At 44.4% G+C, this 15,127-nt stretch overlaps 1 protein-coding gene across 6 annotated transcripts in view; it reads left to right on the forward strand.

The window, feature by feature from the left end:
• Positions 1-14,183, forward strand: part of SEC22C (SEC22 homolog C, vesicle trafficking protein) — a 48,374-nt gene extending 34,191 nt beyond the window's left edge. For 4 of the 6 annotated variants that reach the window (XM_036080282.2, XM_036080280.2, XM_036080279.2 and 1 more), the window contains exons 2-7: positions 856-1,064; positions 4,764-4,927; positions 7,001-7,180; positions 9,341-9,459; positions 10,873-10,938; positions 12,839-14,183. In XM_036080282.2, the coding sequence (XP_035936175.1) occupies positions 883-1,064; positions 4,764-4,927; positions 7,001-7,180; positions 9,341-9,459; positions 10,873-10,938; positions 12,839-13,039 (912 nt within the window). In that variant the 5' untranslated portion in view covers positions 856-882 and the 3' untranslated portion in view covers positions 13,040-14,183. Of the gene's footprint in view, positions 1-855; positions 1,065-4,763; positions 4,928-7,000; positions 7,181-9,340; positions 9,460-10,872; positions 10,939-12,255; positions 12,491-12,838 lie in introns of all 6 variants that reach the window. The other 2 variants (XR_013448172.1, XM_078073093.1) reach the window with 2 other exon arrangements.
• Positions 14,184-15,127: the final 944 nt, after the last annotated feature.

Below are 15,127 nucleotides of genomic sequence, written 5' to 3' on the forward strand. Positions count from 1 at the left end.
CAGAGTTAACGGATGGGGCTAAACCCAGCCAGGCTCTGCCAGCGGAACTGGTCCAGGCTGTTTCCACCCTGAGAAGCACCTTGTTCTGATTTTCCAAGGGCACCGTGAGGGCTCAGAATCTGTTTCCTTTTGTTTCTTACTAGTGCCCACATATCATGGCCAAATATTTAGGATCTCACTGTCATATAATTTGCTAAATGACTTCCTTTAGCCATCTGTAGGGACTCGGTCATCATTTTGAAGACTGGCATGGTATCAAACATTTGCAGAAATTCAGGAGGACATACTCTACTCTCTGAGTTCCATTTTTGCCTTCCGTTCTCCCTGCCACCAACTCAGGTTGGATGCTCAGAATCCCTCCACCGCAGGTGAGGATGAGACAACGAAACTGCTCAACACCTGCCTTCCCAGGTGACCTGAAATGCACAGGGCACTGGACCCCCCCCCCCCAACCCCCTGGCTTCAGGGTCAGGTGCTTCCTGTCCCTTTGGGGCCATCTTGCTACCTGTATCCTGGCGACCCCTTGTCTTTGCTGTTGCTCCTGAGCCTTTCTGGCGCAGCTTCCTTGCTTCTCTATTCCTTTCTCCCTCATCCTGATTGGTTTCGTTCTGGAAGGGGAGAGATTCGTTAGAGAGAAGGAAAAGGAGGATTACAGGTAAGGAAGAGACAGGAAGGAAAACAAAGGAGGAAGATAGGGAGCAGCATAGTAGTAGAGGCCAAGAAAGTTGTAATACATGCAACATTTGCAGTTCCAGTGGGGGTGAAGGTAAAACCACCAGAACGACGTTTCAGGTGCAGGGACGTCTCTGTCACCATCATCTGCCCTCAGTAACAAGATGACCTTGCTTTCCTCAGGTGTCCTCATGACTTCCCCTGCAGACCATGTCTATGATCCTTTTTGCCTGTGTGGTGAGGGTGAGGGATGGACTGCCCCTCTCGGCCTCCACTGACTTTTACCACACCCAGGATTTTCTGGAATGCCGGAGACGGCTCAAGACTTTAGCCTTGCGACTGGCCCAGTATCCAGGTCGAGGTTCTGCGGAAGGACGTGACTTCAATATACAGTAAGCAAGCATGTTCACTTTTCCAGAACATCTGCAAACTTCGGTTTACTTTTAACCATATATCGGGGTAACGTTAGGCTGATCACATTGCGTATTATGAGTGGGTCGGCTGTCAGACAGTGGTCTGGAGGTGGTGTGTATTTATAGCCATAGAATCAACGGAGCATGATTGTCCCACCCTTGCATGGAGCATGCTGCTCCAACTCCTGCCCTTCTGTTAGTGGAGTGCTTGGGAGCATCGGGAGACCTGGGTTCAATCAGTTTTCATGCCTTTAGTTTGGTAGTTTATTGTGCCTTAGATGGAGAGGGAGAGAGTCCAGATTATAACATCAGGGAGGGAAAAGGATGAGAGTGGGAAAGCCAGGAAAATAAAAGACTTATGGTTCTTGCCTTTAGTTTTTGCTTTTTAAATTTTTCACCTTTTTAAAAAAATTTAAAACTTTTCTCATTATGTAACAGGAGCAGGGGAGTGAATAATGAGCACAAGCAGGTTCCTTTGCAAAGTCTCATGAGGGAACAAGAGCGATAATCTAACTGAATATAATACAGTGGAGAAGATGCTCCAGCAGAAGTAGGAATCAAGTGGTTCCAATAATCCTAGTAATAATGGCTAGTGTTGTTGAGTGTTTTCTATATGGCAGGCACTACCCTAAGCTCTTTATTGGCTTGTGAGGTAGGTAATAGTATCCTACCTGTTTTACAGAGGAGGAAAGTGAGGTTGAGGGACTTAGCTGAGGTTGTCCTGTTAGTACGTGGTAGGGCCAACTTTCTTGGCCTCTACTACTATGCTGCTCCCTATCTTCCTCCTTTGTTTTCCTTCCTGTCTCTTCCTTACCTGTAATGCAGGCAGCTGGGCCCCAAGGGCTGCTCCTCATGTGTTCTATCGTTTCTTATTCTAGGACTTATTCTTATTCTAGGAAAAATTGTTTTAAATGTGTAGCTGAGCTTGAAAGAAAGAATTCCCAAGGTGCCAGAAATGAAGGGGAACAGAATATCAGGGTGCTGAGTGTGTGAGCTGACACTGAGGCTCCTGGGTAACCAGTCATAAATTTTTATATAGAGACTTCCAATTATAAAAAGATGATAGAACAATAAAACCTAAAAACCCTTTGCCAGAAGCCTTTTTGCAGGAGAGATCAGGGGCTAGGCAGGGTTTGAAATCTCAAAATGGCTTGTCCTAGATTTTTACATCTTTGTTTTCCATTATTTAGGCCCTCACTTACCAAGTCCCCCCTGTTCCCCTTGAACAGTACATTTTTAGCTGACCTGATAAGGTGGGGTCCTTTTACGGGATTTCAGCCTCAGAATCAGAAAACCAAAGGAAAAGTCCAGGCTTCACTCCAGGCCTGGTGGTGCGGTCAGGCGAGGAGGGACCGGACAGAAGGGGGTGGCAGGAGGCGAGCACGTGCAGCTATCACCCTGTGGCGTGGGCTCTGGGTGCTCAGGAGCGAAAACCGAGCTGCATCTGCCTGCATTTGTGGCTCCTGTCTCTGGGTGCCTGAAACCACCTTCCTCCATGTCCCTTCCTCATTACGCTCGGATTATCTAACATCCTATGGGGACTTGGTGCTGAACTGCAAATACGAAAAATTTTCTCTCATAAGAAAAAAAAGAGGTCTGTGACTTCAAATGACATTCTGGGTGCTTCAGTAGTTTTTTGAAAACTGGAATGTAAAATGTTCTGTTCGTTCATATTTTGGATTAAATATTCACCATTATTTTTCACAGATGAAACAGGTTTGTTTTTTTTTTCTCCCATACAGGTAAGCAGTACTATAGCTTATTTTATAGTTAAGGAGTTGAAATATTTTCCCACAGTTACATTAACAAATTACAACAATAGGAATTTATTCTCTCACAGTTCTGGAGGCCAGAGGTCTGAAATCAAGGTGGCGGCAGGGCCATGCTCTCTTGGAGGCTCTAAGGAAGACCCTTCCTGTGCCTCTCTACTACCTTCTAGTGGTTGCTGGCAGTCCTTCCGTGTCCTGTAAAAGAGTTATTCCAGTCTCTGCCTTCTTGATTACGTGGCCTTCTTCCCTCTGTCTCTAATGAAATTTCACACCGGTCATTGGATGGAGCTACTCTAATCCATTATAACCTTATTTTATCTTGATTGTATCTGCAAAGACTTATTTCCAAATAAGGTCATAGTCACAGGCACTGGGAGTTAGGACTTCAGCATATCTTTTTGGGAGACACAAGTCAGCCCACAAATAAGGGTCCTCTTTCCAATAGAAATACCCATCCTAGAGAGACTTAACCCCTTCTGGAAAGTTCCTCATATAAGGAGGAGGTTATTCTTTTTTTTTTTAATTGACAAAATTTTTATATAGAGACTTCCAGTTATAAAAAGATGATAGAACAATACAACCTAAAAACTCGTTGCCAGAAACATCCTGAAATGTGGGTAAATGTCTATGAAAAATTGTTTTAAATGTGTAGCTGAGCTTGAAAGAAAGAATTCCCAAGGTGCCAGAAATGAAGGGGAACCGAGTATCAGGGTCCTGAGTGTGTGAGCTGACACTGAGGCTCCTGAGTAACCAGTCATAAACTTAGGACTTGAGTTTCAGGACGCATGAAGGGAGAGGCCTTTGGCTTATGTCGGGCGAGGTGTTGGAACAAGAGCCACGCTTGAAGAAGGCATTCTTGTCAGGCGACCCTGGTGGCACGGTGATAGGTGAGAAATAGCTGCCCACCGGTAAGGAGTTGCTCATCTTTACTTGGCTTTGAATGGAAAGGAAAAACAAAGTCTCATCTAAGACATTGAAACCCTGCTTCTGTGGCTCATGTAGGATTGGAGTTTAAGTTTATACTCCCCACGGTCTAGGAATTCCTAAGCCAAGGTTCAATGATCAGTATTGGTTCCAGACTGATGACACTCCTGGAGTAGCTGGCCAAAGCAAATGGAAAACCACTCTGGAAGGAGTGCCACAACTCAGTCCTTGAGAGATTCTTACAGAGAAAAAAAGAAGCTCCACGCTGGCGCCCCCTCACCAAAAATTACAGAACACCAAAGGAGCTCTCCTACAATGAGTGGGAGTCAGTAGACACCAGAGAGAGAACTCGGGTCCCCAGAACCTGAAATGATAGCACGACAGTCTGAAAAGTAGTAGAAGAAGGAGAAAACCCTGCATCAGTTTTAGGAGCCCAGAATAACCCAGTACCACAACCAGATGGAGACAGTGCAAGAAAGGAAAATTGTAAGCCAGTCTTACTTTGCATAGACACAAAAGTCCTAAATGAAACATTAGCAAACTAAATCTAGCAGTTGTGTGTATGTGAATATGTACAAACTATCCCCCCAACCCCTCCGCCAAGAAGACTTTATTTCAGGATGCCGGGATGATTGAACATTAGAAAGCTATTGATGTCGATTGAAGAAGAAAAACAGTTTGCTCTGTAGATGCAGAGAGGTCTGAGGCTGTCTCTCCCTAGTGGAACATGCGTCCCTCGTGCAGGAATCGAGAAGAGTGATCACACACTGTCAGTGGCAAATTACTGCTCTCTAGTTTAGAAGAAGGACCAGAAAGGCGCAGTGCCGGGTAGCCCCAGCTGAAGAGACAATATACACGCAGCAAACAGCTACAGGGCTGTTCAAGGCCAGGCAAGTGCAGGGCGCAGACCTGATTGTGTCTGAGTATGGGGCGGGAATACAGGGGTCTGCTCCCTGCTAATGCAGATGTTGCCCTTTTGTTTCAGTTTTTCTTCTTTGCGGGATGTGGCTTGCATGGCTATCTGCTCCCGCCAGTGTCCAGTGGCCATGGCCTTCAGCTTCCTGGAGACCGTGTGGTGGGAATTCACAGCTTCCTACGACACCACCTGTATTGGCCTAGCCTCCAGGCCGTACGCCTTTCTCGAGTTTGGTTTGTAACCTTCTGTCTTCTATATTGCTCTCTTACGGCATTGTATGGGTCGAACTGATAGTTTAGATTTGGCTTTGAACATCAAGGAAAACCCCTGGCGGTGCTATGACATGTCACTAGAGATCTGCCTGGTACCCTGAGATTTCACAGTGATTGAAGTGGCCTGGAAGCTTCAAGCTTTAGCACCGGCTTCCCATCTCCTTGGGGCCTGAGGCAGGGCTGGGGAATGGTGGAACCCGTCTCAGTTATCCACCATAATCCCCTGAAGCAGGGGTCAGCAAACTGGTCCGAGGGTCAGCTGCCTATTTTTGTAAATAACGTGGAAGGCAGCTACGCTCATTCTCTTACGGGTCACCTGTGGCCGCTTTGCCCCTCACCGGCAGAGTTGAGTAGTTGTGACAGAGACTGTACGGGGTCTAGAAGCCGAAAATATTGATGACATGGCCCTTTAAGAGGGTTTGCCACCCTGCTCTAGAGAAGTGCTGCTCAGCGGGTGGTGGGTGAGCTCGTTCCTCCATCGTGAGGTAGGTACCGAAAGTGAGAATAAGAAGTGTTTAGAAATTCATACAGTAATTTGACATTCCTGCAGTCTTTTTTTTTTTTTTTTAAAGATTTTATTTATTCATTTGACACACAGAGATACAGAGAGAGAGAGCATGAGCAGGGGGAGAGGCAGAGGGAGAGGGAGAAGCAGGGTCCCCGCTGAGCCGGGAGCCCGATGTGGGGCTCGATCCCAGGACCCTGGGACCATGACCTGAGCCGAAGGCAGACATCCAACCATCTGAGCCACCCAGGCGCCCCACCTGCAGTCTTTTTATTGCATTTTATCAAAGTATCAGTCTGCAACCATTTGGAAATAAGAAAAACTGGCCCTTCGCTCAGAGGTCTGAGAGATACTCCTCTGGAAGAGGATAGTTTTTTCCTAGTCGTTGCCAGAGAGGCCTCGTAGAGGCTTGATAATTACAGTGTACGCTCTGTTTTTCTCAGGTGAGTCAAGTCATCCTGAGCTCTTGGGAGAACAGGAGTTGAGGTGGGAGTTGGGGGGCCTTCTGCGGCCTCTGTGTAGGCAGCTGCCATCTCTGTGATGCTCTCGAATGAGGGGCTGGCCGCAGTTGGTGGGTGCAGAGAAGTGTTGCCACGTGTGCTTTCTGGAGCTCCTGCCAGAGCCCTCAGACTCCCTCATGGGGCCCACCGGCTGGTGCATTTCTTTGTCACCCAAGAGGTGCTGGGGAAGTCCCTGGCACGCAGGCCTCTGCCTGGTAGACCTGTGACACAGGCAGAAGGTTCTCCCCAAGTCTCCCTGTGAGGCCTGGTTCACTGGTGCTCTCAGCCCCACTTCTTCCTGCAAAGAGGGCACTCTGGCCCCGGACAGACCACAGCTGTGGCATCCCTTGGCTGTCAGTCCATTAGCAGCTATGGACTGTTCTTCCCCCTCGGCTCTACATGTGCCTTTCTTCTAAAGTGCTGTGCTTGATCTGACAGCAGACCCTGCCCCAGCGTCATGCGTGCTCCCTACTGAGTGAGAGGAGACTATAATAGTAGTGATTCTAGGTATGCATTATGCATCATTTTGCTTTGCCAATGTGTATGAAACTCTACTTCAAATACTTATTAAAACTTAATGGATTAATACTTTAAAATATACAATCTTAGTTTACACAATATATTCACATTGATTTGTAATTTTTTTCTCACATGCCTTTTTTTAGGATAATTAGTTCAAGAATAACTCTCCGCTTTTTAAGCTTTCAAACAGTTGGTGAATTGCCCTGGGTTGTACTACCAGTAGTGGTTCAGCTAAGACTCAAGCCCCTATCCCTTGACTCCCTCATCACTGAGGTTCTGGAAAGCATTGTTGCCTTCTCCATGGACACTCATGTTTTAAGTATTATGCACTGAAGAAATCGATGAGACCAGTGATGACGCGTAGTAATCATTTGACCTTTAGGTATATCTCGATACTCTGGCTGACCTACTAGCTTGCTTAGAAATGTAAACTTCATTTTGCACATACTGTTCTATGATATCCATTTGGTTGCAGCTGCTTAACTTGGGTTGCTCTCTTTTTTGCAGACAGTATCATTCAGAACGTGAAGTGGCATTTTAACCATGTAAGTTCCATTCAGATGGAGAGCAGCTTGGAAAAAATTCAGGAGGAGCTGGAGTTCCAGCCTCCAGTGGTTCTCACTCTGGAGGACACGGATGTGGCAAATGGGCTAATGAACGGTCACACACAGATACACTTGGAGCCTGGTAAGTGGTTTGCTGTGCTCTGGTGTTGATGAAGATGAGGTGACGTTAGGTATTTCAAATGGACAGTGACTTTTTTTTTTTTCCAATCAGGGAGGTGTTTTTTGGGGGTGGGTATATAAAATATGTGGGGAAATATATGGACTGATCCTGTTTCCAGGTGACTGTTACAAAACACTTGACTGTTACGATAGTGGGTTGACTGGGGGAGGGGGCAACTCATGATGACATTCAGAAGAGTGACTAGGCAGGTTGTTTTCTTAACCAGGATGAAGTTTACAAGTTTAAACATAAAGGATGTCACTTCCTTAGATTTGTACATGCTCTCTCTCTCTCTCTCCTCTCTCTCTTTTTTTCCCTTTGACAGTGAATCCTTATCTCATCTTATCACTTAGTGCAACATTGCAAATCTCCACTGAGACACCCCTGTCCCCCTTGACGGAGGGAGGGAAGGGCCGCGGGGATGTGAGTAGGCAGGACCAGAGCTGTGGCTTCTAGTGCTCTCACTGTCTGCTTCCCCGTGAGCCCTGGGGACGTCCCTCTGTCCCTGTGGATTTCCAAGCTGAGTGCCTTGGCATCCCGTGACGCAGTCTGGCATTAACACCATTAGCCACTCAATACCTAGCACGTAACAAAGCATGATTTTTTTTTTTTTTTGCATTCCCTGTTACAATTACACACAATTAAACCAATTTTTAATTAAAGTAGATATTTACATTCTAAGTATTCTGTAATGGTGTAAGAACTGAATCCTTCTTTGAGAGATAGAGTTGTCTACACTATAACAGTCTAATTATTTTAACAGTTTTTATACTAAACTCATTGCTTGAACTTTAAAAGTGGTGTATTAAAAATGTTCACATTTTTGGCTTACCTTTGCGTTTTGATTTAATCTGTTTCAACCAATACATTACTGGATTGGCTCTTATGCCAATCAGTAAGTTGTCATTTATATTGGGAATGGACTTAACTTTTGTAGAAGGAAGACTGGGTATTTGAGCCCCAAACTTCTTCTTTTGCCTTATGTAAAGATGGGGTAACTTTGTAATATGTGTTTTGTTTTTTAACCACTTAGACAAGAGAAGCAAAATCCAGAAAATGTCAACTTGCTTATCTTTCTAGGACATTTTACTGTGGTTTGACTCACCCTATTGTCCCGAGGCTAGAATCTTTACAGGTAGCATGTTCTGTTCTAACAGGAACTTTGATAGCTCAATGGAAATTCTAACACACTAACAATAGGCATCAGTTGGGTTGTGGCTAGATATTTGTATGTGTGTGCGTGTGTGTGTGTGTTTGTGTGTGTGTGTATGTGGGAAATGTGGGACAAGAAAGGATGATTTTAAAAGATCACAGTAAGAGAATGGGGGCGGGGGGGAGTCACCATTTAATTGTGTGACCCGGAATCAGTCTTAGCAGGTATCTTTGAAGAGAGAATGATCATTTGTTCTAGAGTTCCAGAAACAGCTTATAGCTCAAATAATCAATGTTTCCCTCCTCTTCCCAATTATTTTAGAATTTAAGAAACTGCATGTGCTGCAGATTGCTTTAGAAGCACAGGAGACATTGAATACTGTCCTTGTTTAGAAGTTGAGAGTTGAAGTATATGATAGAAATGCTGTCAGAATTTGACAACCCATTTACAAGTAAAGCCATAAATTGCTTTAAATCAGGATTTCTCAATCTAAGCCATATTGACATTTTGTACTGGATAATCCCTCATTGTGAGGGGCTGTCTTGTGCATTGTAGGTTGCTGAGAAGCCTTCATGGCCTATACCCACTAGATGCTGGTAACACCCTGTCCACGGTGTTGACAGCCCAAAATGTCTCCAGGCGTTGCCAGATGTCCACTGAGGGGCTAATCGCCGCTGGCTGAGAACCACTGCTTTAGACAGAAAGAAAATCAGGCCTTGAAAAACCTGTGCTTACTCAGAGAAGGACCTCTTTCTGGAAGAACTCACTTCGGATTCCCAGTTCCATTCTGTCCTTCATTTCTCGCCTTTTATGCTCTCTAACAGCAGCTGCTTTTAATTAATATGTTTGTAATTCTGTGTTTAACATACTGAACCTATCATTAGTGGAGGTCTAGTTAATGTCTTTGTTTATTTTTCTTTCATATAGAAATTATTTTCACTAGACACTTATTTTTTTTAATTGTGAAGCTCCTAATTTCCGAATGGAACCAGTGACAGCCCTGGGTGTCCTCTCGCTTATTCTCAACATCATGTGTGCTGCTCTGAATCTCATCCGTGGTATTCACCTTGCAGAACATTCTTTACAGGTAACCTTTTTTATTATAGTTTAAATGGAAGGACCTATGATGGAAGAAACTGGTGGGGATACACTTTACTTACAAGGTTATTATGCAGAAAGGTTTCAAAAATTTTTAATTAAAATATGATTTTTATGTTCAAGTTTATTCTTTATAGTAGGTTGAACAAATATGAAGACTTGCTCTTTTGTGTGTGTTGTCCTCAGAAGCCCTCTAGAGGGGCCTGCCAGGGGAGCTGGTGAGAAATAGCGTGCTACGGGCATCCTTGGGGCCCCCGGGAGTCACTGCAGGGGCCCGATTGCTCAAGAGCAAATTTGATTCTCAGACTTTGAGGTTCAGGCTGTGTCCCCCTGGGAAAAGTTGCCACCTACTCTGATTTTTCTCATGCAGATGCCACCCTCCCTGTGTCTTTGTCAGAGAACTGTAGCACCAGGAAGCTGATTTGCCAACCTGCTCCAATCAAAGCAACTTTCTATTTCAGTGCTTTTAAAATAATTTTTTTTCTAAATTTTCAAGTATTTAAAACACTTTTAAAAAGTACAGAATCATTGTGGGCATAAACAGATAGATACTACTTTTATTTTTTTTATTTTTTATTTTTTATTTTTTAAAGGTTTTTTATTTATTTGACAGAGAGAAAGACAGCCAGAGAGGGAACACAAGCAGGGGGAGTGGGAGAGGGAGAAGCAGGCTTCCCACTGAGCAGGGAGCCTGATGCGGGGCTCGATCCCAGGACCCTGGGATCATGACCTGAGCCAAAGGCAGACGCTTAACGACTGAGCCACCCAGGCGCCCCTAGATACTACTTTTAAAAATAGAGCCATAATGCTCACAGCCGTGACTGTGGTAGCCAAAGTCCGAAGCACAGCTGAGGCTAAGTCTCAGGAGACTAATGTAGGCTGACCTGTGTGGAGAGTGGCAGCAGTGACCGCCTGTCACCACATCCTGTCTTTAGCCAATGTGTGCTATGGTTCCCACTCCTATTTTTTATGATTATTCACACGCAGATACTTAACCAAGCGTCTGTACGCACTAGAACAGGTGCCTGGCCAACAGGATGGTAAAGTAGAGTGTGGTGACATCACTAAGGAGGTAGCGGTGCCTGGAGGTGGGCAGAATTAGGGAAGGCTGAGTGCTGACGGATGAGTAGGATTTTGAGAGGTAGTGGTGTTGGGGGGCAGTCCAGTTTGGGGGCTTAGCACAGATGCACAGGGACATGAGGGCGCATGGTCTGTCCAGGCTGTTGAAAACAGTTGCATGCCAACCCTTGTTCTGGTCCATAAACAGGGACTTATGTCTCCTCCAGCCAGCGATTTTGTAGTATCAACCATACCAGAGTGAATGAGGTGTGAAGGGCTTCATGTCCTAGTGTTTCCATTCATCTGCATATTCCTTTTCTTGTGTTTCTTATATTTGTTTTAGGTTGTCCACGAGGAAATTGGAAATATTCTGGCTTTTCTTATTCCTTTTGTAGCCTGTATTTTCCAGGTGGGTGAAACATTAACATTTCGGTGAGTGGGTTGAACCCCATGGTCCTATTTTGTTCTTCTGTTGGAACCATCAACAAGTTTCTTGATGTGATTTTGTTCCACCAAGGCACAAATGTTATGGGCAATACCAGGTCCTTCCTGGAAGGACCCTAGGCCCATCCTGTCCAGCTGTCTCATTTTACAGAGGAAGAACATTGGGCTCAGAAAGGGAAATCCACTTGCCCTAGGCCACAGAGCCTTTGACAATGGCTGAACAGAAGCCAGGAATTTGGATTCGACTCCCAAGAAGGGAGGGATGAGATTGCTGTGGGGATTGGGTTGAGCCTGACTAATGTGAAGCAGTGTCTTACTTATTGTCAGGGCAGTCCAAGTATAGAAACGTCTTTCTGCAGAAGTAACAACTACTTATATGTGCTTTTTTTTTTTTAAACCAGGACTAGATTAAAAAAAATTTTTTTTAAAGATTTTATTTATTTATTTGAGAGAGGGAGAGAGAGAGAGAGAACATGAGCAGGGGGGAGGGACAGAAGGAGAAGCAGACTCCCCGCTGAGCAGGGAGCCCCACACGGGGCTCGATCCCAGGATCCTGAGATCATGACCTGAGCCAAAGGCAGACGCCCAACCAACTGAGCCACCCAGGCGCCCCCCCAAAAATTGTTTTTAATAGTAATGCCATCTGACTCAAATCTGTCCTTGGGAGGTGAGATAAACATTACAACATTAATAGTGGGCTTTGATTGTTATTTAGTTATTTTCAAGTAAACTTCATGCTTAAGGGGTGGAGTAAAATGGAGCTTTTGAATCTCCTATAGGCAGAGTTAATTCTAGTAGAAAAACCTGACTGTAATTTTCTTTCCTCATCCTCCACAAAGGCTAGGACTTTAGTACTTTCTCTACATTCTTAAGCTTTTTTACTTTTTTTTTTCCCCTTTCAGTTAAAATTTCTGTTCTCAGGACACTTCCTCTCTCTTCCACATCTGTCCTAGAATGGTCTGTTTTTTAAGAATGACATAATTGTGTCAAAAGAAATTTTCAACCCAGGACTGAAAATGCACTCATTTTTGAGAAATCAAGTCTCCAGAACCTTGGGTGTTGCCATTTGAGGTGCCCAAAAGCCTGCATTTCAGGGCTGTGGGGTCTTACCCCTCGGCCTTCATTCCCTCAACTGCATTCATGTACTTGGATAGCTCTTTCAATGGGGACCTCTCTCCCACCCACTGGAGCTTGAGCCTTTGTTGAATTGCTCTGGGTTTTGAGAACGTGCTTCTTGTTTTTTTTCAACGTTGAACCAAAAGCTGCTTTTTACCTTTTGCAGAACAAGAATGGCCTCTTTTCTGTGTGATAGCCCTATACAAAATACCAGTCGCTCTCCCGGCTGTGAGACTTTCCCTGTGTCAGAGATGTTTTTGAAGACATGATGAGGGGCATGTCTGGGGAACATTGGTCCTTGATGTAGTTGTAACTCAGGAAAAACGAATGATAAAAGCATGGCTCTTTTCCCTGGCTTTCGTGCCTGTCATGACTCCCCTGAAGGAAGAATCCAGTTGGAGGTCAGTCAGCCTTGTTGGGGTGTCTTGGCCTGGCTCCCTTCCCTTTACCTGCATCTCTTCTTTCTCCACAGCCCCCAGCTAGGGCATTTCTGTCTGTATTTCTTAAACGTGTTAATGAGTGTCGTGTCCTCATTCCTCCTGTGACATCTATTTCACTTCTCTTCTCTCTTCTGAATCTCCACTTTCACCCAGTGATTACCAGCAGCTTACCCAGCACGTCCAGGCTGCACTGTAATGAATTCGGTTTAATAAGCTAATGTGAGTGCGGGTGCGAGACGTGAATCTTGCGTCTGACCCATGGCCATTTCCTCATCTCTGATTGGACTGCCTCTTATGGTGTCATTTCAGTGTTATTTGTACCTGTTCTACAGTCCAGCCAGGACTATGAAGGTGGTGTTCCTGCTGCTCTTTATCTGCCTGGGCAACATGTACCTGCACGGGCTGCGGAACGTCTGGCAAATCCTCTTCCACATAGCGGTGGCTTTTCTGTCTTCGTATCAGATACTGACCAGGCAGCTTCAGGAGAAGCAGTCTGACTGCGGAGTTTGAAGGCGATGCTGTATGACAAATGGATCCTTTGGCTTTCTCAGGAGGGTCATCTCTGTTTCCTTCTGGCTTCTCGACTTCACCTCAAGTTTCCACCCTTGAAGTCCCCTTCGACCAAACCAGGCCGAGCCCGAGAAACTGGGGGATTTTTAACAGGTGCAGTGGAAGGCAGGAGGTGGCTTGAGACCCAGGCCCGGTTTTGTGCTGAGCGTTATGGCCGAATCTCCAGGTCCGCACCTCTCCTTAGGTGAGAATCTGGGGGCTCACTCCCAAGGAACATTATTGGAAGATCAGAACGGAATTGTTTTGGTCTTTAAATTGAATGACGCAATAAAGCACGAGATTCAATAACACTAGTTTTAGTAGCTGGCAGTTGTCTCTGAGGAAACTTACTTTAAAACCCGTATCAGCTTTTCAGTCTAAATGTGACTTGGTTAGTTTTTTGTAGAGGGTCAGTACAGGGTGAATTAAAGATTTCAAAATATGGCTCAGAAATATAAGCTAGATAAATTTTGTTTACATTTTTTGATAACTTAGGTCCGATATGATACCTTTAGAATATTTAAATGTATTTTGGATATAAATTGTGAACTTATCTTCATTTAGGGAAAGGACAAACTTAAGCTGAGGAAATGGTTAAGAAAGCTGAATTTATTTAATTTATATATAACTTTTTATGGTGGTGGGTCTGTGGGTACAGAAATGTTTTGTATTTATCTGCAGGGTATATCTGAATATTTTAAAAATTGAGTGACCAGTGTTACTGGATCATAGCTTATGAGTATGAGCCTGAGCTTATAAGCCTGAGAATTTCAGGATTCTTTGCAGTGGGCCACAGACCAGAGTAGGTGAATCACATAGATTCACATAGTGGCACTTTACAGATGCAGGTGGTATTGAAAAAAACAAAACCAAAACTATTGTCATCAGCCTTGTCCATGGCAGCCGAGTGCCTGTCATCTTAATGATGATCAGTGCCTGACCCTGTGTACCTGTTCCCAGAAGCCCTCCCAAATTAATTACTCCTCGACACCTTTCCCAGTCATCATAATTAGATCGAGGGCCTCATTCTTTATGAACAGGAGTTAAGTAGGTGTTAACTTTTTTAAAGCTTCATAAAGATATAACTAACCCTGTGCTCTGCAAAGTTACTTTTCTTGTCTCATTGTCAAAATAGTTGATTGATCACAGCTTTCCGAAATGGGGCTCTAAATAAGATCCCTTAGGTCTCCAGAAATTTCAGCCTGGGTTGTCCAGTACCATTCAGGACGCCATTTTCCGAGCTTGCCCTTTGGGTTCTTCTTGGTAGAAGTCTGGAATCTGAATAGCTCAACTGCAATTGCATGGGATTTTGGATTGAATTATGTGGTCTTGATAAATGAAAAAATCCCACTTTGATAGTTTTTAAAAGTTGAAAACCATTGCAAGAGTTATTAAGTACGTGGGGAAAGCAAGAATATTATTTTAGGGAATTCAGTTGTACTTGGTTGTATACTGTTAGTGCATTGCTATTGAGCTACTTGATGTCACTTTAAGAAAAACAAGTTCATGTGACTGGCAACTGTTGGGAAAATGTTGCCGCAGTCATTTTATTTTCTTATAATACAGTTTTCTGTTTTTAATCAAACAGTATCTGGATGTGAAAGCTATATTGGCACCATCCTCAGATGTCAAGTTCACAGTTGTCCCTCCTTCGATTCTGTATCTGCATAATCTGCATACCCAGCAGGTGAATCTAAAGGCTTTCTGGGACATAATTTTGAAGAGATGGTAAAATAGAATGGGAAGCCAAGGAAGGGAGACAAATCCTTGTTAACATTAGAAGCACCAAAAAAAAAAAAAAAGGCTTTAAAAGTTGATAAGAACAGCTTACAAGTGAATTGTGGGTTTGTTTGTTTTTTTTCTTTTTTCAAGCCCTTGTGTTATTGGTGTTGCTGTGTAGCCCTGTACCCCAGATGCGATTGCTCTTGGGGTCTGAGCCTGTGATCCACATCCAGCAGACCCTGAAGAGGAGTCCCTCCTGGTGAATGCTTCCTACACCAGCAGGGAGGTTATCTACACTTGGTTGAATGTGGTTGTCATCAATTACCA

This window comes from Halichoerus grypus, chromosome 1 (genome assembly GCF_964656455.1).
Source record: "Halichoerus grypus chromosome 1, mHalGry1.hap1.1, whole genome shotgun sequence".
Lineage (NCBI taxonomy): Eukaryota > Metazoa > Chordata > Mammalia > Carnivora > Phocidae > Halichoerus > Halichoerus grypus.